Here is a 27,517-nt window from a genome sequence, read left to right as displayed (position 1 = left end):
TTCTGACACTGTGTTAACTATGTATCACCACCACCAAAATCAGAATCACGTTATTCGCCAAGTATAAAAATCAACTGTACTAGTTTCAGACTCTGGTCTTGTCCGGTCTTGATTACAGTCTGGTAATATGGTAAAGTGCAGAAAAGGAAGACCTATCAAAGCTGCAGCTAGCTCAAAACAGAGCAGCACATCTAGCTCTTAACAGCGCATACAGAACTAACATCAACAACATGCATGCCAGTTTCTCCTGGTTGAGGGTTGATGAGAGTAACTGCTTCTCTCCTACAGTAGTTTTTATGAAAAATATTACTGAAGAAAATTACAGATTGTTTGCATAATCAAGTAACATTCAGCTCAGACAACCATACATGCACCAGGGGTCTCTTCACAGTCCCCAAGTCCAAAACGAATTCACAGCAAGGCACAGTTTTATACAGAGTCATGATCACATGGAACTCCCTTCCATCTCCATTTACTCAAGCAAACAGCTAAATTACCTTTAAAAACTGATTAAACATCTCATGGAAGGTGGGGACTGTGAAATGACAAAAACACACACACAGGCACACTAACACACACAATCTACACACACATTATTCTTTAGATTTATTTTGTGTACAGTGCCCTCCTGATTTATTGGCACCCTAGGTAAATACTGTATGATCAAAGAAGGCTGTGAGGTTGTTTTTTATTTAACTTGATTTTACTCAAAATATCATATGAATCCAAACTTTTAATTGAGTTAAAATTGTTAAAAGAAAAACTTTCGTCATCAATAAATCATTATTTTATTCAAAAACATACATGTCACAATTATTGGCACCACAGCATTTAGTATTTTGTGAACCCTCCTTTTGCCAAGATAACAGATCTGAGTCATCTGCTATAATGTTTGATGAGGTTGGAGGACACAAAGGACGTGATTTGAGATCATTCCTCCATACCGAAACTAGGGCTAGGCGGTATACTGTATTTTGCGATATACCGGTATTGATACACGGACCGGTTTGGGTTTTTACTTTACCTTCCATAACGGTATTTGAATGTTTAGTTTGTTACATGTGATACGCCATGTGTAACGTCCATTTTTATAGTTTACTTCGCTACTTGAGTCATCTCTCCTCTCTCCATGCTGCTTTCCACACAGACCTAGCCGTCCCCGTCACTCAAGGAGCGCATTTGTTGTTCCTCGACCAGGAGACACTTGCGTTCAGTCTGCATGGTCAATGCCGCACATGCAACAATGTTGGTGTTGTTTTCACTTTGTTTCTTATTAAATCCACTAGCATTCTATAATTACTCTTAGTTTGTAAGAAACACATCTGCAAACAGCTAGTTTGTCTTTTCTTAGCAAGTTGAGCCTAAATCTTGTTAGCTGCTAATGATAATAGCTAGTTAGTTAGCTATACATGTCAGAGCAAACGTAATTAGCTATACAGCCTGATAAAACCATTGATGGTGTAGACCTAAATCAGCATGTTGTTTGTGCAACAGTATTTAATAAATCAAACAGGAATATGCAAAGCATGAATAGGTTACCTACATGAAGTAGTTAAGAGAACTTTCAAGCCAAAGATTGTAGGGTCCCCTAGGAAACACTTATTAACACTGTGGTTCCCACAAAAAGAAGGGAAAAAAAGAACACTTTGGTTCCTACCCTGTCACAAGAACTCCTCCCTGGCATTTTCATTCGTTGTCATGTCAAACAACACTGTATTCTAACTATTTAATTAGAATAATCATCCTATTTCCATAATTCCAGCTAGTGTTGCACCAGTGCTGTTTCACAGACAAACTGAATTGGTCCACCCACACAGACAGCATCGTGAAGAAGGCACAGCAGCGCCTCTTCAACCTCAGGAGGCTGAAGAAATTTGACTTGTCACCAAAAGCACTCACAAACTTCTACAGATGCACAATCGAGAGCATCCTGTCGGGCTGTATCACCGCCTGGTACGGCAACTGCTCCGCCCACAACCGTAAGGCTCTCCAGAGGGTCTGCACAACGCATCACCGGGGGCAAACTACCTGCCCTCCAGGACACCTACACCACCCGATGTCACAGGAAGGCCATAAAGATCATCAAGGACAGCAACCACCCGAGCCACTGCCTGTTCACCCCGCTATCATCCAGAAGGTGAGGTCAGTACAGGTGCATCAAAGCTGGGACCGAGAGACTGAAAAACAGCTTCTATCTCAAGGCCATCAGACTGTTAAACAGCCACCACTAACATTGAGTGGCTGCTGCCAACACACTGACTCAATTCCAGCCACTTTAATAATGGGAATTGATAGGAAATGATGTAAAATATATCACTAGCCACTTTAAACAATGCTACCTAATATAATGTTTACATACCCTACATTATTCATCTCATATGTATACGTATATACTGTACTCTATATCATCGACTGCATCCTTATGTAATACATGTATCACTAGCCACTTTAACTATGCCACTTTGTTTACATACTCATCTCATATGTATATACTGCACTCAATACCATCTACTGTATCTTGCCTATGCCGCTCTGTACCATCACTCATTCATATATCTTTATGTACATATTCTTTATCCCCTTACACTTGTGTCTATAAGGTAGTAGTTTTGTAATTGTTAGCTAGATTACTTGTTGGTTATTACTGCATTGTCGGAACTAGAAGCACAAGCATTTCGCTACACTCGCACTAACATCTGCTAACCATGTGTATGTGACAAATTTGATTTGATTTGATATTACATTTTTGGCCAATACCAATATCCGATGTTTTCCTTGCCAAAAAAATGTATACCGATAACCGATATTTACAATTTAAGCGGCCTTTTAAGCATTCTTGTGCAGTTAAAGTTAGACCACTGCGTCCATGTGTGTGTGTTAAAATTAAGGCACTGCATCTCAGTGCAAGAGGCGTCACTACAGTTCCTGATTGGAATCCAGGCTGTAACACATCCGACTGTGATTGGGAGTCCCGTAGGGCGGTGCACAATTGGCCCAGTGTCGTCCGGGTTTGGCCAGGGTAGGCCATCATTGTAAATAAGAATTTGTTCTTAACTGACTTGCCTAGTTAAGTAAAGGTTACACACACCACGCTGACCAAAAATGTGTTTTGTTGGCATTTACGTATGTCTCTATTACCAGTAAAACATAATCAAACGTAGTTATTTCACTTACTTGCAGTGCTGTTTCGTTGTTCATTTGTTCAGTCGTTTCATTCTCAACCAGGATTTCTATGGAACGTCGTTTGGGTCTTTGCGTGTCAAAAAAGATACACGTCAAATAACACTGACGTGTCAAATAAGCTTGTTGACCTGAATATGACTGAACGTCACATAATAATTTAACACGTTACTTAATTTGTTATGTAGTTATTACACATTGATTACACTATCACTCGTATTTCATATGTCACAATGATTCATCGATACGTATTAGAGGTCGACCGATTATGATTTTTCAACGCCGATACCAATACCGATTATTGGAGGACCAATAAAAGCCAATGCCGATTAATCAGCCGATTTTTTTTTTAACATTTGTATTATTATTATTTTTTTATGTATTTATTTGTAATGACAATTACAACAATACTGAATTAACATTTATTTTTACTTAATATAATATATATATATATATATATATATATATATATAATATAACTTAATATAATACATCAATAAAAATCTATTTAGCCTCAAATAAATAATGAAACATGTTCAATTTGGTTTAAATAATACAAAAACAAAGTGTTGGAAAAGTAAAAGTGTGTGCCATGTATGTGCCATGTAAAAAAGCTAACGTTTGAGTTCCTTGCTCAGAACATGAGAACATATTAAAGTTGGTGGTTCCTTTTAACATGAGACTTCGATATTCCAAGGTAAGAGGTTTTAGGTTGTAGTTAATATAGTATTTTTTATTTTTATTTTTTATATATTTAAAAAAAAAAATTACCCCGTTTTCCCCCCAATTTCGTGGTATCCAATTGTTTAGTAGCTACTATCTTGTCTCATCGCTACAACACCCGTTACGGGCTCGGGATAGACGAAGGTTGAAAGTCATGCGTCCTCCGATACACAACCCAACCAAGCCGCACTGCTTCTTAACACAGTCTCAGAGCGAGTGACGTGTGAAACGCTATTAGCGAGCACCCCGCTAACTAGCTAGCCATTTCACATCGGTTACACCAGCCATTAGGCTGATAGGCTTGAAGTCATAAACAGCGCTGTGCTTGCGAAGAGCTGCTGGCAAAATGCACGAAAGTGCTGTTTGAATGAATTCTTATGAATGCTTACGTGTCTGCTGCTGCCTACCACCGCTCAGTCAGACTGCTCTATCAAATCATATACTTAATTATAACATAACACACAGAAATATGAGCCTTTGGTCATTAATATGATCGAATCCGGAAACTATCATTTCAAAAACAAAACGTTTATTATTTCAGTGAAATACGGAACCGTTCGGTATTTTATCTAACGGGTGGCATCCCTAAGTCTAAATATTCTTGTTACATTGCACAACCTTCAATGTTATGTCATAATTACGTACAATTCTGGCAAATTAGTTCGCAATGAGCCAGGCTACCCAAACTGTTGCATATACCCTGACTCTGCGTGCAATGAACGCAAGAGAAGTGACAATTTCACCTGGTTAATATTGCCTGCTAACCTGGATTTATTTTAGCTAAATATGCAGGTTTAAAAATATATACTAGAGCGTTGGACTAGTTAACTATAAGGTTGCAAGATTGAATCCCCCGAGCTGACAAGGTGAAAATTTGTCGTTCTGCCCCTGAACAAGGCAGTTAACCCACCGTTCCTAGGCCGTCATTGAAAATAAGAATGTGTTCTTAACTGACTTGCCTAGTTAAATAAAGGTATAAAAAATAAAATACAACTTTTTTTAAAGAATCGGCAAAATGGGCACCCAAAAATACAGACTTCCGATTGTTATGACAACTTGAAATCAGCCCCAATTAATCGGCCATTCCGATTAATCGGTCGACCTCTAATACGTATGCTATGATGCTGGGAAAGTTGTCTCGAGCACCTACAGCGCTGGTCATAAAAAAAGCTAGCTAGGTCATAGATGCAAACAATGTTCTTCCCCAAAAACATAGCAAAATGACATATGTTTCAGTAGCTATAGTTAGCTACCTAACTATATAGCTAGGTGTCATAATGTAAAATAACCTTAATTTATAAGACCGTTATTTGATTTAATGGTGGTCGGAACCATCTATGTGATGCTAGCCACAATAAGGATTAGCAACAATAATGGACTTTGCGGTTAGCCTTCAGAATAAAAGTATGTCATTGACAGTGACGCAAATGAATACAAATAGTATAATTATTCCATAATTGAATAGATCATGCTAAACGAGGTTGGAATGTTATATAAAATCAACAAAAGACAATAATTTGTTAATTTGACAAAAATCTGTTGAAATCACACTGGATGTATTATACTTTAGAATTGTATTGGGGGCAAACTTACTTCACTGTACAGCCTTACCTATGGATTTTGGATCAATGACATGGGGTATCAGTCTACTCAGTGACACCCAGATAACATTAGCATTGTAGCTCTTATTTTGTGGGACTGTGAATTGAGCCACATTTATTGTCAACCTATGTGTATTGAACTCTATTCCCGAGGAAAAACAATACTGCGTGGATGTTTTGGAGTCTGATAACTCTGGTTCCAATCAAAGTTCAAAGACATTTAGCAAACTCCAGCCGCTTACGTTTGTGGTTTGGCAGCAGAGGCTTTCTTCAGGCAACCCTTCCAAATAACTTTTTGGCATGGAGGTGGTGTTATTGTAGTTTTGGAGACCAGATGTAACCAACTATTGCAATTCTCCAACTGTGATTCTTGGCGATGTATTTTTCCACTTGAACCATCCCTCTCACTGTGCGTGGGGGCGAAATACACTTGTGTCCTCTTCCAGGCAGGTTCATCACTACTTCAGTTGTTTTACATGTCTTATTGCACTAATAGTGGAGATGGGTATTTTCAGGTGTGTAGCTATGTTTTTAAAGCCATTACCTGATTTGTGAAGGCTAACAACCTTTTGTCTTATTTCATTTGTGTTGTCAGTCATCCATCAACATGGTAAAGGACAAAGGGAGTGTCACCTCATATTTATACCCTAGTGAAACAGGACTTCAAAACTTCTTAGGAATTGGCATCCCGTCAACGGGACAGTTAATGCAGGGCCTTGTGTCACCATCGCAGATTTTAGAGAAACAACAAATGTCGGTACAAGTGTCTTATATCGGCTGAAAGCTTACATTCTTGTTAATATAACTGCACTGTGCAATTTACAGTAGCTATTACTGCAAAAAAGGCCATGCAATTGTTTGAGGTGAGCTCCTAACAAAACACTTTTATCACCGCGTTAGGCTTGATAAATTTACCTCTGAAGGTAAAATGTGTACTTACATTCTGAAATCTTGCTCTGATTTATCATCCAAAGTGTCCCAGAGATAAGATGAAGTGTCGTTTTGTTAAATAAAATCCTTTTTCATGTCCCAGCAAAGAATGGAATCTGTGAAAATCTAACCCTAAACATTGTTTCAACCAGTCAAATCACGTTAGTATGTATTCCTCAGAGATCCTAGAATGTAACGAGACTTCACTATATCATTAGGGGTGTAGTATATCCTATAGGACACCATATTTGTTCAGAGAGCGACGCCTTCATGGCACCCCGATGACACGGACGGTTTTCACTTGAACGACTCTAACTTTGTCAAATAAGCACCAATTGTGGTCAAACGAAGCTAGCTAGATAGCCAATGAGCTGGGCTTTATGGGAGTATCCGGAAAGCTTTTATCTGTCTTAAAATATAGCTACTAACCTTGTACGACAGCATGGCTTTTCCTTTTGGACAAGAATTATAAGAATATTCAGAGTTATGAAAACTGGTTGTTTTGCAAATGTTGAACTTATAATATGGCTACTAATACTGGAAAGCTCAATCAAAGTCCAAGTATACAGATTTGACGATATTCTTGCAGAAAAAATGTAGTATGAATGCAAATGTCTCCCTCACGATTTGCCCAAATGTACCTGGGTGACTTCACACTAAATGTCATGTAGATCGCTCATTTAATAAAAGGGGGCTGATTGCACGCTCTTTCAAAAATGTGGACGTATGTGGCATTGTATTGTGACAACTGCTCATTTTAGTGCCATTTTATTGACCCCAGCACAAGGTGGACCTGTGTAATTATCATGCTGTTCAATCAGCTTCTTGATATGCCACACTTGTCAGGTGGATTGATCGTGGCAAATGAGAAATGCTCATTAACAGGCATGTGAACAAATTTGTGCTCAAAATTGGAGAGAAATAAGCTTTTTGTGCTTGTGGAACATTTCTGGGATCTATTATTGCAACCCAACACTTTACATGTAGCGTTTATATTTTTGTTAAGTATAATTATTTCTTGATGACCATTTCTTTCTTAAATGTTTTAACTCAAAGGTTAGATTCATATGATATTTTGAGTGTATGATATAGCTGATAAACAGCCATGAACAGGATCAATAATTCAGGAGGCCACCGTAGTATTTTAGATTTGTGTGCCTGTGTATCTGTGTTTTGTTACTTGTCTTGTTTTTGTGTGGACCCCACGAAGAATAGCTGCTGCTTTGGCAAAAGCTACTGGGGATCCGAATAAACCAACCAATACACATACCCAGAATTTGACTTGGTGAATAGTTGCTGCCATCGATAGACAATGTACAAACAGAATACAGAAACATAATCAACATACGGAATATACAATATAAATACAGAAAACATACAACTCTGGAGTATAAAGCTGATAAGCTGATAAGCTGTTAGGATATAAGGTGAGGCGAGTTACTTTTAACAGTAACCTTGCCAACAACAAACATATAGACAAGCAAATTCTCTTGACAGTCTTTCTGCTAACAAGAAAGAGGAGTAATTTCACCCAAAGTAAAAATGAAGGGGAAAACCAGTGGTGCATTTGTCTTGCTTTGCTGTTTGTTAGTGCTGACAGGGTGGTTTTCTCTAACCTTAGCCCATGGTGAACACAACCTGAGCCCAAATTAAAAACGTAGTTTGTAGAAAATCTGTTTGGTGCAGATAGTAAGAACATTAGATGTTGGGGAATCGTCCCACCGATTCTGAATAAATTACGTTTGCAACACAACTTAAGCCATGACTGACGTGAGGGCCATAACATATGAAACATTCCCTCTTATCAGTTGTTAAACCCATTCCAGTCTATACATTATATACCACCATATACAGTTCTGTGTGCATCCACTGGAGAAAAGCCTTAAATGATTCAACAGACTTAAGCCTTGTTCACACTGCGAGACAAATCTGTTTTGGAGTACTGACGGTCCAAACAGCAAGTTACAAGTGACCAAATCATCAGACAGCAGTCATTTGTTGACATGGTTCTGCTAGTTGTCATAGTAATAACGACGGGTATGTGCACAATGGTGTAGGCTGATTGGTGGTGGTGTGCTCGTGCTTCCCATCACTCAGACATTTATGTAGCAAACAAAGGTGACGACAACGCTTGCATGAACATTTCTCAATGTTCAAAATCATAGGTGGTTTTTTTTAAGCCTCAAAGTATATGATTATCCAAATTTCAAAACAAGTCCTTTTTGGCTAGCCAAGGCAGTCAACTAGCTAGCCAAGGCAGTCAACTAGCTAGCCTAGGCAGTCAGCTAGCTAGCCTAGGCAGTGAACTAGCTAGCTGGGTAGCTGTTTAGCTTTCTAGCACAGTCTCTCATTTGTTTGTAAACAATTAACTAGCTAATGAACAATGAACACAATTACATTTTATGGATGGCAATTTGAATGCACAGAGAGACCGTGATGAGATCCTAAGGCCCATCATTGTGCCATTCATTCGCCGCCATCACCCCATGTTCCAGCATGATAACGTACCCCCATGTCGCAAGGATCTGTACACAATTCCTGGAAGCTGAAAATGTTCCAGGTCTTCCATGGCCTGCATACTCATTAGACATATCACCCATTGATCATATTTGGGATGCTCTGGATCGACGTGTACAATGGCGTGTTCCGGTTCCCGACATTATCCAGGAACTAAGCACAGTCATTGAAGAAGAGCTGGACAACTTTCCACAGGCCACAATCAACAGCCTGATCAACTCAATGCAAAGGAGATGTCTCGCTGCATGAGGCAAATGGTGGTCACACCAAATAGTGACTGGTTTTCTGATCCATGCCCCTATTTGTTTTTTTTAAGGTATCTATGACCAACAGATGTATATCTGTATTCCCAGTCATGTAAAATCCATAGATTAGGGCCTGATGAATTTATTTCAATTGACTGATTTCCTTATATGAACTGTAACTCAGTAAGATCTTTGAAATAGTTTCATGTTGCGTTTATATTTTTGTTCAGTGTAGTTATCTAGCTAGCATATAATTATGCTATTCAGTAAAGTAATTATACACCTACTAATAACAAATAGCTTGCCTGGTCCATGGAAAGCTGCTCAATCTGCATTGACTGGTGGAATCATTTAATAAGCTAAATGAGCTAATTGTAAAAACTGTTGACTTAACAAGTTAAAAAAGGAATAGAAAGGAACAATATAAACCAGTACTTTTTCTGGTTTTAACCGGTTCAGAACTTTATTATACAGGTCAGAACAGTGGAATGGAATGAAAATAATTGTAGTTCTGAACGAAATGATCGGTAAATAATTTTGGTTCCAACCCCTGAATTTAACTAAACAATCCATGCAGAAATGCATATGACTGCAGTCATGCATACACCAACATTTACAACCAGCCAGCTTGTACAGGACATTCTGAGCTTTCCTTACCTTTGGAACTTCTGTAAAGATGTATTTATTTAAGATACACTACCAATTATTCCATCATAGACATGTAGCTCTATAGGGCATGTTATTTTCCCCTGGTCAGGTTCTTGTTCTCAGAAGACACAGCTTGGCTATTGTGTGATGGCGCCCAGGAGTGTATTAAACACACTACTATATGAGACCTGCTGGCCTTTGGAATTCAATTGAGTCTACAGGAAAAACACTTACGATAAGAGCATGATACAGGGGTCAGTTAAGGGGTAAATTAAAAACTTGCCAGAAGAATGAATCAGATGTTTGATCTTTGAAGTCTATTATTGCTGCTCTTTTAGCTATTTTATACTGAACAAACACAACATGTAAAGTGCTGGTCCCGTGTTTCATGAGCTGAAATAAAAGCTTATTTCTCTCAAACTAGGACCGTGCCCCAGGACTACCTGACATGATGACTCCTTGCTGTCCCCAGTCCACCTGACTGTGCTGCTGCTCCAGTTTCAACTGTTCTGCCTTATTATTATTTGACCATGCTGGTCATTTATGAACATTTGAACATCTTGGTCATGTTCTGTTATAATCTCTACCCGGCACAGCCAGAAGAGGACTGGCCACCCCACATAGCCTGGTTCCTCTCTAGGTTTCTTCCTAGGTTTTGGCCTTTCTAGGGCGTTTTTCCTAGCCACCGTGCTTTTACACCTGCATTGTTTGCTGTTTGGGGTTTTAGGCTGGGTTTCTGTACAGCACTTTGAGATATCAGCTGATGTACGAAGGGCTATATAAATAAATTTGATTTGATTTGATTTGAAAGTTTGTTATCTAGCATTTTATCCTTTGCTAAGATGATCTATCCACTTGACAGGTGTGGTATATCAAGAAGCTAATTAAACACTATGGTAATTACACAGGTGCACCTTGTGCTGGGGACATTAAGGCCATAGATTTCTTAAGTTCAGAGGGAGCTTGCAAATGGCATGCTGATTGCAAGAATGTCCACCAGAGCTGTTTCCAGAGAAGTGTATGTTAATATCTCTATCATAAGCCGTGTCCAACCGTCCTCACAACCGCAGACCACGTGTAACCACACCAGCATAGGGCATCCACATCCGGCTTCTTCACCAGCGGGATCGTCGGGGTGTGGGGGGGATAGAGGAGTATTTCTGTCTCTAAAGCCCTTTTGTGGGGGAAAACTCATTCTTATTGGCTGGGCATATGCCCTCCCAGGCCCACCCCATGGCTGCGCCCCTGCCCAGTCATGTGAAATCCATAGATTAGGGCCTAATGAATTGATTTAAATTGACTGATTTCCTTATATGAACTGTAACTCAGCAAAGTCGTAGAAATGTTTTATGTTGCGTTTTATATTTTTGTTCAGTATAGATTAAAATTGCAAACAATTTACTTTGATCAGGTGGGACCATTCCCCAAATTCTCATGTTTTCACTATGTGCACCAAACAGATTTTCTACCAACTAAGTTCTTAATTTGGGCTCACGTTGTCTTTACCAGGGGCTAAGGTTAGAGAGAACCACCCTGTCAGCACTAACAAACAGCAAAGCAAGACAAATGTACCACTTGTTTTCCCCTTCATTTTTACTTTGGGTGAAATTACTCCTCTTTATGGCTAGCGGAAAGACTGTGTCAAGAAAATGCACTTCCCTGCATGTTTGTGGTTGGCAAGGTTACTTTAAAAGTAACGCATTATACATTCATTGGAAGAAACAGGCGAAACGAGGCGGTACCATCCAACAAAAAAATGCTTGTTTTATATTTCCATTGTGAACCGTTTTCCACAGTGTGCCCTAATGAATTGACCCACAATGGGGTTCTGCATGCATGGTAGCCATTTTGTATTCCTAGTGTTCACCACCCAGCCCTTGAGCTGTGGAGTGTCAACAATCAGAGGTGCAGATAATAGGAGAGACAGCTCTATCAGCAATAACTGTGTTTCACTCTGCTTCCTGTTCACATGATAAATCATTCCCCACTCCCTTGATCCACACCAATTGACTTAATCAAAGATAAGTTGTGTTCCCCAAGTTTTAGACTTTTTTCGGCTCATTTGTTCAATTAATCCCATTACGCCATTGCTGGTGTCTGATCATCCCGGCCATTTCACAACTTTGAATAAAGAGAGCCAGCTATCTCCCCTATCAGATGGATATGAGACGGGTGCCTCTTTCCATCCCTCTCAATTACAAAGAATCTTGAGCAGCCTCATGCAATGAAATAGCTTGCAACATTGGAAGATTTTTAACCAAGATACCTCCCAGGGTTGCAATCCTCTACCTCTGTTTTACACAGATCCCCATGAACCACGGTATGTCTCATAACACCTTTTTTTCAAAGACCATCTCCATAGACCGACCCTCAATATAAACTGCACTCCCATTGATGTGAGCTAAACTGATTGTTGAAACCTTTCTCCTCTCTTTGTTTAAAGCCATGCTGCTGGGATGAGGAAGCGCAGCCTCAGTGACTGCAGCGATGACTCTGGTGAGGAAGATGAGGCAGAGGGGAGCAGGAAGAGACCAAGGCAACAGGCAGCTGCCAAGCCCCTGGACACTGGCCTCTCTCTGGCTGAGGACGAAGAGCTGGTCCTGCATCTGCTAGGGATCCGGCGCTAGGGCTCACGAAAGAGAGGACATTTACCGAACACTGTGTTATGGAGGATCCTCTTCAATGTCTTGTCGTCATTATTTGGATGTTCCCCACTATTTTGGGAACATTAGAGATTTCCCAAACTGTCAAATAAAACATACAATTTACTGTTACATGTGATTGTTTTACTGTAGTTACCTGTGCTTGTTTGGTAAAAAAAAGAATATGCAATTTAACATGGAAAACATTTGACAAGTGCTTTAGTTAGTACCTATCCACATACTGTTTTACTTTTCTTCTCAAATGTTTCTCTTTGTTCTAAAATAACCTTTCAATTACCCATCCATTTTATGACAAAGTAATATCTCACAACCATTTCCTTGGCGTACGTGTTTCTCTGCATCTCGTTCCAAGTGATGTCTATTGTAATATAATGGCATGGAACATGCTGCACCTTGACTGGAATGATTTGATTCTAGCTCGATGCAGGGGCCACCATTCACTTGGTTAAAGCCTGAAACCCACTTTCATGTTTTTCTTTTCACAGATGTAAATGACTTTGGCACATTCTAGAAGGAAATTAATGTATAATTCCTTATACCCCCTGTGGCCTCACCAGAGATCTGCTCCACACACTACGAGGGGGGACTGGCAGGCTGACAGATGTACAGTACAAGTCAAAAGTTTGAACATACCTACTCATTCCAGGGTTTTATTTATTTGTACTATTTTCTACATTGTAGAATAATATTGAAGACATCAAAACTATGAAATAACACATGGAATGATGTAATAACCAAAAAAGTGTTAAACAAATCTAAATATATTTGAGATTCTTCAAAGTGGTCACCTTTGTCTTGACAGCTTTGCACACTTTGCATTCTCTCAACCAGCTTCATAAGGTAGTCACCTGGAATGCATTTCAATTAACAGGTGTGCCATGTTAATTAGTGGAATTTCTTTCGTTAATGCGTTTGAGCTAATCAGTTGTGTTGGGACAAGGTAGCGGTGGTATACAGAAGATAGCGATATTTGGTAAAAGACCAAGTCCATATTATGGCAGAACAGCTCAAATAAGCAGAGAGAAATGACAGTCCATCATTACTATTAGATATGAAGGTCAGTCAATTTGGAAAATGTCAAGAACTTTGACATTTTCTTGAAGTGCAGTGCAAAAACCATCAAGCGCTATGATGAAACTGGCTCTCACGAGGACCGCCACAGGAGGGGAAGACCTAGAGTTACCTCTACTGCAGAGGATTCGTTCATAAGAGTTACCAGCCTCAGAAATTGCAGCCCAAATAACTGCTTCACAGAGTTCAATTAACAGACACATAACATCAACTGTTCAGAAGAGACTGCGTGAATCAGGCTTTCATGGTCGATTTGCTGCAAAGAAACCAATACTAAAGGGCACCAATAAGAAAAAGAAACACACTTGGGCCAAGAGATCGGAAATCTGTCCTTTGGTCTAATGAGTCCAAATTTGAGATTTTTGGTTCCAATCTCCATGTCTTTGTGATACGCAGAATAGGTGAACAGATGATCTCCGCATGTGTGGTTCCCACCATGAAGCATGGAGGAGGAGGTGTGATGGTGTGGGGGTGCTTTGCTGCTGACACTGTTGGGGATTTATTTAGAATTCAAGGCACACTTAACCAGCATGGCTACCACAGCAGCGATACGCCATCCCATCTGGTTTGCGCTTAGTGGTACTATCATTTGTTTTTCAACAGGACAATGACCCAACACACATCCAGGCTGTGTAAGGGCTATTTGACCAAGAAGGAGAGTGATGGTGTGCTGCATCAGATGACCTGGCTTCCACAATTTCCCGATCTCAACCCAATTGAGATGGTTTGGGATGAGTTGAACCGCAGAGTGAAGTAAAAGCAGCCAACGAGTGCTCAGAGTATATGGGAACTCATTCAAAACTGGTGGTAAAGCGTTCCAGGTGAAGCTGGTTGAGAGAATGCCAAGAGTGTGCAAAGCTGTCATCAATGCAAAGGTTTGATACTTTGAAGAATCTGAAATCTAAAATATATTTGGATTTGTTTAACACTTTTTTTGGTTACTACGTGATTCCGTATGTGTTGTTTCATAGTTTTGATGTTTTCACTGTTATTCTACAATGTAGAAAATAGTAAAAAGAAAAACCCTGGAATGAGTAGATGTGTCCAAAGTTTTGACTGGCAGTGTACATTATGCAGACATGCTTGTCCCAGATCCCAAAACCACTCTCTATTTTCTGACCCTTTAACTTTTTGTGTTAAATATTCTCTTGCTGTCCCGTTGGTACTCTTTTTCACTCTTGTTGCTCTCCATCACACTGTTTCCCCCATTACATCTTACTCCTCTCTCGGTTTTGTTCTCTGGCTCTCACTGGCTTTTTCATCATGTTTTTTTTTCTGTCTCCACTTGTCCTATTCCCCCTTTCCCCTCACTGCAGTTCCAGCTTTGAAAGCTGCCCTTTCTCTGGCTTTAAGCCAATGCAGGCTCAGATTACTTCAAACCACTGCCTTCTCTGTGTGAAGCATAAATTGCTGCATCACTGGTCCAAAACAAACAACAGTAATGTAATACCTTCAAGTCCCAGTCACCATCTGTGTCCCATTACCTGTTATTACTTTATCCCACTTTTTTGGGGGGCTTATTCGTTTATTTTTTATGCTCGGCTGTAGCGCCACTTGACTTGATAGAAATGAAAGATCCATGTCATTGACGGTAATATAAAAATAGGTGTCACTAGAGTTGCAAAATTCCCTCAACTTTCTGGTAAGATTCTCAGGTTTTCCAGAAGTCCTGGATGAAGGATTCCCAGATGTCCTGCTTATTCTTGATGACAGGAATATTCTAACCAGGATTTCTGGAAATGTTTTGGTAAAGTTACGGTAATTTTGTAATGGGGCACAGTTGGTGACAGGGACTTCAAGGTATTCTATTACTTTTATTGGCATCGGTGGTGCAGCTTGTTATGCCTTTCACAGAGAAGGAAGTGGTTTCATGTCTGAGGCTCGCCTGGGGCAGCTTTCAGATCTCGAGCTCCCAGCACATCATGCTCAAAGATTACATGGGCGTAGGCCCTGCCTATGACTCCCTTGTGATTGACATAACTTACACTGAAAAAAATAGAAAAGCAACAATATTCAAACACTTGACTGAGTTACAGTTCATATAAGGAAATCAGTCCTAATCTATGGATTTCACATGACTGAGAATACAGATATGCATTTGTTGGTCAAAGATACCTTAAAGAAAGAGGCGTGGATCAGAGAACTTGTCAGTATCTGGTGTGACTACCACTTGCCTCATGCAGTGTGTGACATCTCCTTCGTATAGAGTTGAACAGTGTCCTGTGGAATGTTGTCCCACACCTCTTCAATGGCTGTGCAAAGTTTCTGGAACTGGAACACGCTGTCGTTCACGTTGATCCAGGGCATCCCAAGCTGCTCAATGGGTGACATGTTTGGTGAGTATGCAGGCCATGGAAGAACTGGGACATTTTCAGCTTCCAGGAATTGTGTACAGATCCTTGCGATATGGGGCTGTGCATTATGCTGAAACGTGATGGTGGTTACACGTGGTCTGCGTGAGACCAGTTGGACGTACTGCCAAATTCTCTAAAATTACGGAGGCAGCTTATGGTCGAGAAATTAACATCCAATTCTCTGGCAACAGCTCTGGTGGACATTCCTGTCGTCAGCATGCCAATTGCACACTCCCTCAACTTGAGACATCTGTTGCATTGTGTTGTGTGACACAAATGCATATTTTAGAGAGGTCTTTTATTGTCCCCGCACAAGGTGCACCTGTGTAATGATCAAATTAGCCTTTTGTGCGTATGGAACATTTTTGGGATATTTTATTTCATCTCATGAAACATGGGACCAACACTTTACATATTGCATTTTTATTTTTGTTCGGTGTAATTTAGCAGATCCCGAATGCTGTAGAATGCCAGGATGGGCTTTTTCATAATCTGCCACCCCAGAGTGTATTTGAGTGTTTTTGACATTTGTTGTCTCCTCCTGTTACAGAACTGATCACTTGAAAATATTTGGGACAGAGATTTAACTTCCTGAAATCCAATAGTTTTTCATTTATTTCTATGAGTAGTTATGTATGAAAGATGTCTTAAACCCACTTAGTGTGCTTGAGAGGTCACCTTCCTCTGCAGTACTTTGTTTTTCCTTTCTGTAAAGCCCATAGGCACTCGTCTTACTCTCCCTTTAACATGTCAGTGGTTAACCAGGGGAGCATTATCTTCACAGCTATTTTACAGTAATATACTCTCAAAATAGAAAGTCAGCAAATCTCTATTGTTGCTTCAGTACTGAAAATGGCCTCCTTTTGTCATTCCATAATTTTTGTGGAAAAGCTATTGAAAGATATATGGTAATATCTACTTATAACAAGTGTGGAACAATGTTGAGTTTTATTTGAATATACCTCTTAAGAGACCTGAAAGTTGTACAGCCGTAAATCCCCTTTTCAATGCAGTCTGGGTTTTTATACAGTAAAAGACTAAAGGTGCCATGTTTAGATGCTACCCACTTATTAGAAGCGTATCTGGCTTTTGCCCTTTGTATAATATATGGCCTTTAAATCGGTCAACAATTTGGGAAATGAAGGAGATCGCCTTTTTGTGGTGTTGACTCCCCCTTTTGCCGTGCTTTGAGAGAGTGAGTAATCCAGGGAAGGCTGGATTACTGGGTTTTAGCGCAGAGTCCTCTGCCTGTCCTTTCCAACTAAATCTACATAATTAGAGAGGGGGGAAAATATAGACTGCAGAAGACAGAGCAGCAAAGTGAGTTTCTCCCACAATGACCTTATCAAACTTATCCAGAGCAGCAAACAGTCGGGCCCTGCTCACGGCAGTGACAAATGGAGCTGATGAAGTTGTGTGTGATGGGGGCGGATGGAGGCAGTTCCTTAAGTTTTAAGCTGTCTGTGTCCACAGTCATCCATCAGGGCTGTGTGCCCTCCACTCGCCTCGCCATCCACTTTGCCCCAATTTTTTCAACCTTTTCCATCCTTATCTTCCTTTCTTTATGCACAGAGGACAAGCTTGAACCACTCCAATCCACTCATATGGACAAAAGACCATAGCCCTCAAGCTCCTCTTTGGTCACTTATTATCAACATCTTTGTCTCAGTATTACCAATGCTTCTCAGAACTGGCCCTTGTAATAGTGTAGAGGGGTAGAAAATAACCCTGCCCCTATATACCATTGCCATGGTATAGCATTGGGTAGATTGTTCCATTTGTAGACTTTTATTTTCCTCTTTACCTTGTTGATGTTATAAGGTCTAGTTTGTCATCTTGAGTGTGTGCGGTATGTTGATATTCCATGCACATCTGATGGTAATGTTGGCTGTGGCTCTTCGGAAGTGTTCAATGGAGTAAAGATTGCTGTAATGCAGCGTGACTCAAACATCAGTCACATTTCACTGTGATGAGTTCAATTCAGGCATTTTTGTGGGGGAAAGAAAATCTCCCTGTCTTTGTAAATAGTGTGTCATTTTCCTAGTCATTATCAGTCACGGCAATGAGAAACAATGATTCTATCTGTGTTTGTCTAACGAGTTCACCTTGTTAACGATTGAACACAGTGGAGAGAGAACCTCTGCCAGGCCCCAAGATGCAACAATAATTTATTAATGTGTGTATTGACTCAGGAGTGTTTGCTTCTACTATCCTCTACTTTGGGGTTCCCAACCAGGAGTTTTGACACCAAAATGGGATTGACAAAAGTTTCCGTTGGTTTGCAGGCACTTCCTTGATTTGAGATTAAAAATAAAAATGAAGTCAAAGTTGAACAAAATGATGTTTTCTATTTTAACTTCTCCCGTGATCTTGAAACTGAGGGGTATACTGCAAAGCAGAATAAATGAGTCAGCCAGCTAACTTTGATAAACAACCAGAAATAGCTGTTGATTTTCTGATTTATTATGGAAGCTAAACATGTTTTTTCATTTGTTGAATCAATTAGACCATGCATATTTCAAGCTTATCTTTATTAAAAATAAGAAGTTATTTCAGAATATTTAGCTGGCTAACTCATTGAACCTGCTTTATACTATACTTCTGGAATCCATAGCAGTGAAACTGCAACGTCCGTTTGCGATATTGCAACAACAGACGTTTTTTCCCCCTCTGACATCATTGCACTTGAAAAGGATGTCACGATGCTTGCTTAGCGAGTACCACTTCCTCCCAATTCTGCCCATACCTGGCACCAACGCAGTACCTCTCCTTCACAAACACACGTGACCACCGCCCTCAAGCATCTTACGCCGATCGCGCCACCTCAAAAGCTAGATAATGAGGCGTAAGTTTCACACATCCCCATGTGCTACGCACGCGTAATAGTACATACACTACTGTTCTATGTATTTTTTACTACAATGCAAGATGCTCCTCTGCTCTGTTTAAAAAACTATAACAAAATCTGCCTGGGGCGATCAGTGCTGCTGCTTCACCTTACAAGATGACCAGACCGCGTATGTGTGTCTGCTATTGCGCGCATGTTGATTTTGTCCCCCCACACCAAACACAATCCGGACATGCAGGTTGAAATATCAAAACAAACTCTGAACCAACTATATTCATTTTGGGGACAGGTCAAAAAGCATTAAACATTTATGGCAATTTAGTTGGCTAGCTTGCTGTTGCAAGTTAATTTGTCCTTGGATATAAACATTGGGTTGTTATTTTATCTGAAATGCACAAGGTCCTCTACTCCAACAATTGATCAGCTTCTAGTAATCTCTCCTCCTTCAGGGTTATTCTTTGGACTTTATATGGCGGTTGGCAACCAACTTTAAGGTGCATTACCACAACCGAATTGAGTGTAGACCCCAGTTCATATTTCTTTTTTTTTTTATATTTTATTTTTGCATTTTCCAATTTAGAACATTCAAAACAAAAGTGAAAAGATATTAGACAACGATAGGACAAAGTGACAGTATCAGACGAACGTAACAAAAATAAATTATAATTATATAAACAAACATACAATAATTTAAAAAATGTAAAAATAACAAAATAACGAGACATTGGATCACCTGCCGTAGGCTACATATTATACATTACGTGTGAAACATTATGTGAGGATTATATATAGATTCAATCAATGAGATGTGGGGGGAGATTCTCCATATAGTCAATAAAAGGTTGCCAAATTCTGTAAAATGTCTTTAACTTATTCCTCAAGCGGTAAGTGATTTTCTACAAAGGGATACAACTATCCCAGTTCATATTTCAATCACCCACATGGGTATATGCTCCTAAAAAACAATGAGGAGATGGGAAAGGCAGGACTTGCAGCCCGTCGAACGTCAACGCAAACGAAAGCAGTGTGGGTGCAATGATTGAATAACATGATTGTGTACATTTATTTTGCGATGCTCGCGCACGCAACGCAAGTGGTGTGGTCAGCATGTTATGAGAGCTCAGCTTCTACCTTTCCTTATCTGACTCTGACAGGGGTCCATACTTGCAAACATTTGAAAAATTAAATTAAACCTCCTTCTCAAAATGTGCATCTGCCAATTACAATCGTCAACGTAGTTGCAGGTGATAGAACGCTACATTGTAGCTGGTCCCATAAAATAACCTGGCATACGTTAGCCCTATGATAATCTCACCAGCTGACAGTGATTTTTTCTTGTCACAAATTCTGCATCAGCCAATCAAATATTTCAGACTTTATATCCACCAGCCAATGGCTTTACATAAAATAGGTTAACTTGGCCACCAGGGGGATATTTTAAACCTCTAAATTCAAGGTTTACTTTTGTCCCGCTCATCTGTCTCAAGTGTAGAGTGCCAATATTGCTATTAGCTACTAACTTTAGACAAATTCACATATGACAAAATACCACGATTTTCCTAATCAATTTCACACATGATTTTATGGAAAAAAAAGATAAAGGAGGTCTATAGCATTTTAAGTGTGTCATACATCGTTTAAAAAAATGTAAGAGCCTTATGGACTTCAAATAGCTGTCATGTACAATCTTAATCATTGCTTCCAGCCCCCCTTGCAGCAAGCATTTTTGTTACAGTGAAAACACTGTTCACTGCTGCTCCTCGACGCTTCATTAAAATAATGCATATGTGACAGTGGATGATTATAATAATCCATATGAAATGTTGTACATGTAAGTGTAGCATACACGTCTATGTAATATAGCCTATAGTAAGGGACGATTATTTATGTAGCAGTGCCAGTAGCCTGTGTCTTGGTCTGCAAGAGGGACTCTAACAAGAAGCTCCTTATTAAATGCATTCGTAAATCTTCATTTACAAGGTTTTGGCTGCATTTCTCTTAACACACTATCACAAATGTAATTATACATTTCAAATGGGGGGGGGGGGGACTAAAGTGGGATTCGAACCCATTCACCGTCTAAGACAAATACGAGGAGTTCTAGGCGCTCTACAGTGTGAAGCCAATTTGTAAGTCGCTCTGGATAAGAGCGTCTGCTAAATGACTTAAATGTAAATGTAAGCCAGTTATATGACCTGTCAGACAAATGCATGTGATCTAGTGCTTTGATTTTCAGAACGTGCCATTGGACTGCTGTTAAGTGCGCTTTCATGAACAAGTGTTAGATCACGTCCAACTATAGCAACGATTTCAAGGTATTTCAACCGGATATAATCCCGCCAAGATCTCAGGTTAGCACAGGGCTAAATCTGTCAGGTTATCTGATGGGAACAGCTAACAGTGTTTGACCACGTGCAACTACGTCAACGGTTTTAAGAGACAGAGGTCCAGGTAAAACTTGGCCCTCAAGGTTCTTGCATCCTCAAAGACATAATTTGGACACGGGTAATGTCATAATTTTCAGGAGTGAATGAGCCCTGCATATTGGTCGGGAATTTGGGCAACCTGGTTGCACATTTGATAACATTTAGCTTACATTATGTCTTGCTGGAGCCTCGCAGTATGATGTTTGCATCTTTTGGCTAAACATCAGTTTTACAGTGAGTTCGTGAAATCATGTTGCATGTATTTATCCTTTACCACAGGAAATGGTGTCATTTGATTTACCAGCTCCCCAGTAGACAAACCATTTTTATAAGATCCTGACTGTAAACTCTGGCATTGACAGGTCTAATATCTGCTTTTACTGTTGGCCAAGTCAAGCATTTGTTTTTACAATGGGCCACTTAGGCCTACCTTACTAATGTAACTTGCTGTGTAAAATTGGGCCCACTAGCCTATCTTGACAAGGAAATGCTGCTTTAGTCTACTACAAATACAGTCCAGTGATACTTCAAGTTTACTTATGTGAAGTGATTGATTTAGAGTTATTTCTGCCCCCCCCCCCCCCCCTCAAGAATGCCAGTAATCTCTATCAATTCCTTTTGACACCAGCTTTCCTTTTAGACAACCTGCATCACCATGGCAGTCCCAATGCATCAGGGTCAAATATGACCATGTGAGAAGTAAAAGTGAGTGAAATGCAATGTCGATAGTCTTAGGTAGACATGTCTGTTTGTAGTCGTGATGCTGTGCAGATGATTTCAGCACCAGTGTCGTGGGAACAGCTCCACACTATGTTGCATGCTTTTGCTGAAGTGCGTGCATGTGACCAATATAATGTACGTTGGGGTTCAAGGCGTTTTTTCAGTTTATTGATCGCGTATCTGTAGGTCGTATAGGCTACGCTTGATGTTCTACTGTATACGTTTCCTCTAAGCTTTTCAGAGGGCAGAGGAGCCTGCGATGTAGACTCAAGTGATGAATGTGGAACACAGATGTGCATCCACTGTGGGTGTGTGTGGACAGAGTACAGCTTTCGCATTGTGTGATACGTCATTGCGATCCATGATAATTCTCTCTGCTCCCCATATCGCCACTCCGGCCGGTCCTCGACTCTGAAACGGCTTCGACTAGACAGTTTCACCAGGTAAGAGATTAAAACATCTATTTTTCCCTCAAACATAAACGAACAGACTGAAATATTCCAAGTGTTTTCTTGAATTTCTGACTCTTGAAAATAGCCTAGCTCAAATCATGGTGACCACATATTGTTTCATGTAAGTGCATTCGTTTCATTGCAATTGTAGTAGCCTGGATGCTGCAGATGCACGTCTCAAGTGCGTGTTTTCCCTATTCACAGGAACTTTTGCAGTAAACTGATTGGAATTGTATGGAATTGAATTATGGCTCTGGCATCCAAATATAATTATGATTTCTGTTCTGGAGCCATACATTTTTTGTAATCTCAAAATTGACGCGCAATTACGCACGCCTAATAGTTCTCTCAATTATTTAAATAATTTAATCGGGCGTGCCGTGAATGGTGAGCCTATACACTGATGGCATATGCAGACCGCTGTAGTCTCGCTACACAATGTCATTGCCTTATTGTATTCTTAACATGTTGCCACTGTTCTCAACGGGGTTTTAATTTCCATTTAGGTAAATCTAATGGGACAGTCAAGGCCTTTGATTCCATTTGCCTCGTCGCGCTGAGGTTGGAGAGGACATATTACTACCCCGAAGTGAAAATCAAAGCCCAACGAAATGACAAACAAGGAGTCCGAGGATGTGGGTCTCTCCATACCACTGTGCATCTACAACGGAGCTTCCCAAACCAATGGTACCTGCATGGACCAAATTGGCCGCTTCTTCCAACCGTTCTCCTCGACCTTTGCGCTCATGGTGCTGGTGGCCATGATAATTGGGATAATATTGGTTTCCCTGGCAGCATTTCACTTTAACAAGAGGAGAATGAAGAAGAGGAAGATCCAACGTGCCCAGGAGGAATACGAGCGTGACAACCTCAGCCCGTCCACCAAGGCGAAGAGAGAGCCTATGAGACCATGCATTATTGTCCGACCATCGCCTCGAGATGGCGAACACCGGCCACACTCCACTGTCCAAAATACCAGTCATCACATTCAGGAGGACGTCGGTACATTACCCATTACAAATAATGCGTCAGAATTGGATATGGCACACATTGAGCAAGGAGACGGACAAGTGCTGGAAACGGTCGTCTTGTCTTGATAACGCTGCAATTGAAAGTGTTGGGACTTTGTAAATAAACAACATCCACGTTATAGTTCAGGTGTAACTGACAAAAAAAACATAAATTTGGGATTAACTGGGAAAGCAATATGGCACAAAAACAAACAATATGACCTCAAGGAACTATGTTTGCCATTTTCATCATAAATCACACCGAGTGGATTGATATGTGCCACGTTTGTAAATCGTGTATAAAAGTAGAGTCCGTCAGTATATTGGAATACATTTGTGGCATAATTTCAGCAAAGGACCATTTGGTAGAGTATTGTAAATTGAAGACAGGCCACAAAGAAAGAGCGCTGTCCGTGGTTATGAAATCCCAGGCCCACTCGAAAGAGCGCTGTCCATGGTGCTGAAATGTAGATACGTTCATGTGCCCCTAGCACAATTTCGTTGTGTAGATGTAAATTGCTAGTTGTCCAAGTATTCTAAAGTATTTATTTCTGCGACTATTTCTACTACTGGACTTGCAAATGGTAGAATTAGATTTTTATCTAAAGAAACATTTCCCCAAAAGTTCAATCAAACTTCTTAAAACCAGTTCCACAGAACAAGCTTCACTTTATAAATCATTATTTTATGTAATATGCTCTGGCGACCATGCATTCCTCTTAGTTTCAATCCATTTGATTTTATTTGTACAACGCTTTCAAACGAAGAGCAAGTAGATGTAGGAAGATACCTTAAGAGGAACCAGACTCTCTGATTGGCATGTGCTTTGGCACCCTCTCACAACGTTTTGAAGGAGCTATCAAATAAAGCTTTTATGTCATGTTTGACAAGGTCTCACAAACCTATTTCGGGCTTTTAGCTTTGCTAAAAGTGTGGCACGCGGTTTAAGTTGCCATTTGTTGCGGTTAGGCAGTGCAGACTGTATTTAGAAATGGCCTCAAATAATTATTTTCAGAGATACATAGTTTAATTAAAATGATGCATTTTTATTGGTTGTTGATATAAAGGACATCAATCTTTTCTTTAATGTCTTGAAGATGACTGTAGGTTCTAGCATGTGTGACTTCTTGTAGGGCACAATGCGTTTGGTTTGTAATAATGCACTGTTCCAGATTTAATTATTTCATGTGCCAGATAGCTGTGAGTCCTAATAGCCTATAGCAGTCCAGTATTTATAATGTACCCTCTGAAATGTAATAAATGGGGCATCATAAATATTTCTTCATGCTTATTTTCTTTGTCATGAAAGTCATATTTTGTCTCCTTTTCTACCTTGAGCCACGTTACGTCAAACAGAATACTGGTGTAACAAAACATTTCCAGGTGAACAAAAAGGAGAGCAGTCATTGATAATACCAATCAAAGATCAATAGAGTTTAATACAATAATTCAGGGAGACGCCTCCAGAGCAGAAGCATAGAAAATGTCTAACGGGTCTCTTGGAGACCAATTCTAATCAGACAGTAGGCTACCAAAAGCTATCTACACATCAGCGCAAGACGCTTGTACAAAGTCAGTCAAAACCAAAGACAGTGGCCTTGTCCAAAATCTGTCTTGCCTAGGCTACTACTTACTGAATACTATGTACCAGAGGAGGCTGGTGGGAGGAGCTATAGGAGCACGGGCTCATTGTATTGAGTGGAATGGAATAAATGGAACTGTATAAAACACATGAAAAACACATTTGACTCATTTCATATTCCATTCCAGCCAATACAATGAGCCCGTGCTCCTACACCTCTTCCCAGCAGCAGCAGCCTCTGATGTGTACTAATCGTGCTACATACAATTTAGAACGTACTGAGGGCTCTGCTACTTTGATGAGCAACCAGAAATAACTATTGATAATGAACTCCTTGATCCTGCTTTGTAGTATACCCTTCTGTTAACGAATGCATTAAGCAACAAATATCAGCATGCTAGGCTATAGCCGCAGTAAGATGTTTGGGCTGCACTTTGCTCATACTACTGAGAATGTCAGTTTGATACAGCATGTCCCCTCAGCTGATTATTACCTGTTGTCAGACACTTAAATCTCGAAAAGACGATACTCGTCCTCAATAGTGTGCAGCAAATTCTAAAACTAGAGGAGAAGCCAAAATAAGTATGACATCCCAGCATTTAAAGCATGCTGAATTTGACATTTCACATAGGCTTACTATACAGCTTTTTGTCACATAGGTCTACCTAAAATGCTGACTATTTAAAACGCAAGTAGGCCTATGGGTATTCGGACATGACCATTGACTTTGCCAGCTGCAACAGAATCACACAGTGTTCATAATATCGTCAATACAATAATAGTGTCATCGGTCCTTTTGTACCTTCAGTAACTCTGGTGTCAATCACTATCAAACGAAATGAGAACATCCCTTATCAAGTCTAGTGACCATCAACCCAGCCTACACAAATGAGTAACAAATAGAACAATGGAAATCATGAATATTACAGAAACGGAAAACAAATATGCTAAGCATTGTGTTAATTACTCTAAACTGAATATTAACTTTATTCATCTTAAATATTACCATTACAGGTAGCTTGTAATATTAATGGAACATTGTGATGTTGGAAAACTCTTGTGCATTCTGAGCCTCACTTTGAGGGTAGAATGGATGATCCTCTCAAAGAAAGGGGATGCCTAGTCAGTTGCACAAGTGAACGCATTCAACCAAAATGTGTCTTAAATCGACCTTGGCTCTATCAGTAACCCAAGGGGTTCCTTGATCTTATTCAATCTAAAGTCACACCTACCTCTCCTGATTGGATCATTGGGTATTTGAGTGCTTTGACAGGTTCTCTAACAGGAGTCTATGGCAGTGGATTTCCATTGGATAGCACAGCCAGTCAAAATTGGCTATCATAAAAATTCCTGAAAACAAATGTGCTATTTGGTTTTAATTTAAGGTTAGGCATAAGGTTGGCAGTATGGTTAATGTAAGGGTTAGAATATAATTTTAATAATACATTGTAGAAATTGGCAGCTTAATGACCTTGTGGCTGTGGTAACTAGTGAGGCTAAGGCCCTTTGCCAGGTGCCAGAAGAACATGTTCCTAATTGTTTCCTAAAAAAACAGCCCGGGGCCGTCATTGTAAATAAGAATTTGTTCTTAATTGACTCGCCTTGATAAATAAAGGTTAAATAAAATAAAACCCTGCTGTTGGGAGTCTCACCGGATCTGTCCACAGACTAATTTCATTGGCGACTGTGGGGACAAATAGATCCCTGCTATTTACTCTTTGTAATTGGATTTGCATTACAAGGTTATAAGGAAGCAAAAACTCAACACGAGCTGCATGTTTACTTTTTCGCCATTCGGGCTGATATGTGTATGGACAAGTTTGAGCCTAGTGGATTGGACAAAGGAGATGATCTAGAACTGAACTCGGTCCATTCAAAAGGATGATGGATTTGGAATGCACTTTTCTAGATGATGAAAAACGTTTTTACTGTACATTGTATATTGTGGAAAGCCACACATCCATTACCACCCTCCTGGTGGGTAGAATGCTGAAGCTCCTATAGTCTGTTGCAGTATGTTGCATACCATATACATCTGTCAAAGGCCCTGCTGCTCATCCTTAGGGGATGATAATCCAAGAATGTGCAGTGATCCCTGTGAATGATTTATGAGCGACGCCTTCAGTGAAGCGGTACAATCTCCAAAAACGACGGCTCGATAGCACGACACTGGAAGATAAAACGGATATCAGTCCTTGCCAGGCAATTAAAAGGCTTTAGTGAAAGAGCCAAAGTAAGTGCACCCTTATTGTCAAGAAGAACATCCATCCAGTGCCAAGGCAACACGAGTCAGGGAGGCTGAGCTTCTGGAAATACATCAGTCCCTGGTCACCTGGGGGGCAGCAGTATCTCTCCCGACATCTGTGGGATTAGATGGCCTGTCGGGCAGACGCTGGCCTGTCTGTAAGCCCAGCTACCTGCAGTGACGTGAGCCGCCTCCCCAGCAAATGGGCAGCCCTAGTGTATATAAACCCCTGGGAGGCTGGCAGTCCGTCTGTCTATAACTAGGGAACTCATCTTGGACACCCCAGCTTTGAGGCTGCTGAC

General features: G+C 40.2%; 1 protein-coding gene and 1 pseudogene across 1 annotated transcript; both read left to right on the top strand.

Moving 5' to 3' along the window:
- The window catches only part of LOC115135997 (probable ATP-dependent RNA helicase DDX10), a 126,737-nt pseudogene extending 114,119 nt beyond the window's left edge, over nt 1–12,618 (top strand).
- Nucleotides 12,619–21,966: 9,348 nt separating this feature from the next.
- On the top strand, nt 21,967–23,475 carry LOC115135995 (uncharacterized protein C11orf87 homolog). Its single transcript, XM_029671281.2, has 2 exons — nt 21,967–22,369; nt 22,885–23,475. Exon 2 carries the CDS (start codon nt 22,990–22,992, stop codon nt 23,473–23,475), a length of 486 nt encoding a protein of 161 aa, XP_029527141.1. The 5' UTR covers nt 21,967–22,369; nt 22,885–22,989.
- The last annotated feature ends 4,042 nt before the right edge of the window (nt 23,476–27,517 follow it).

The sequence above is a fragment of the Oncorhynchus nerka genome, linkage group LG10, assembly GCF_034236695.1.
Source record: "Oncorhynchus nerka isolate Pitt River linkage group LG10, Oner_Uvic_2.0, whole genome shotgun sequence".
NCBI classification, from domain to species: domain Eukaryota; kingdom Metazoa; phylum Chordata; class Actinopteri; order Salmoniformes; family Salmonidae; genus Oncorhynchus; species Oncorhynchus nerka.
Note: the sequence above shows the minus strand (reverse complement) of the source record. Positions and strands in the feature narration are given on the sequence as shown.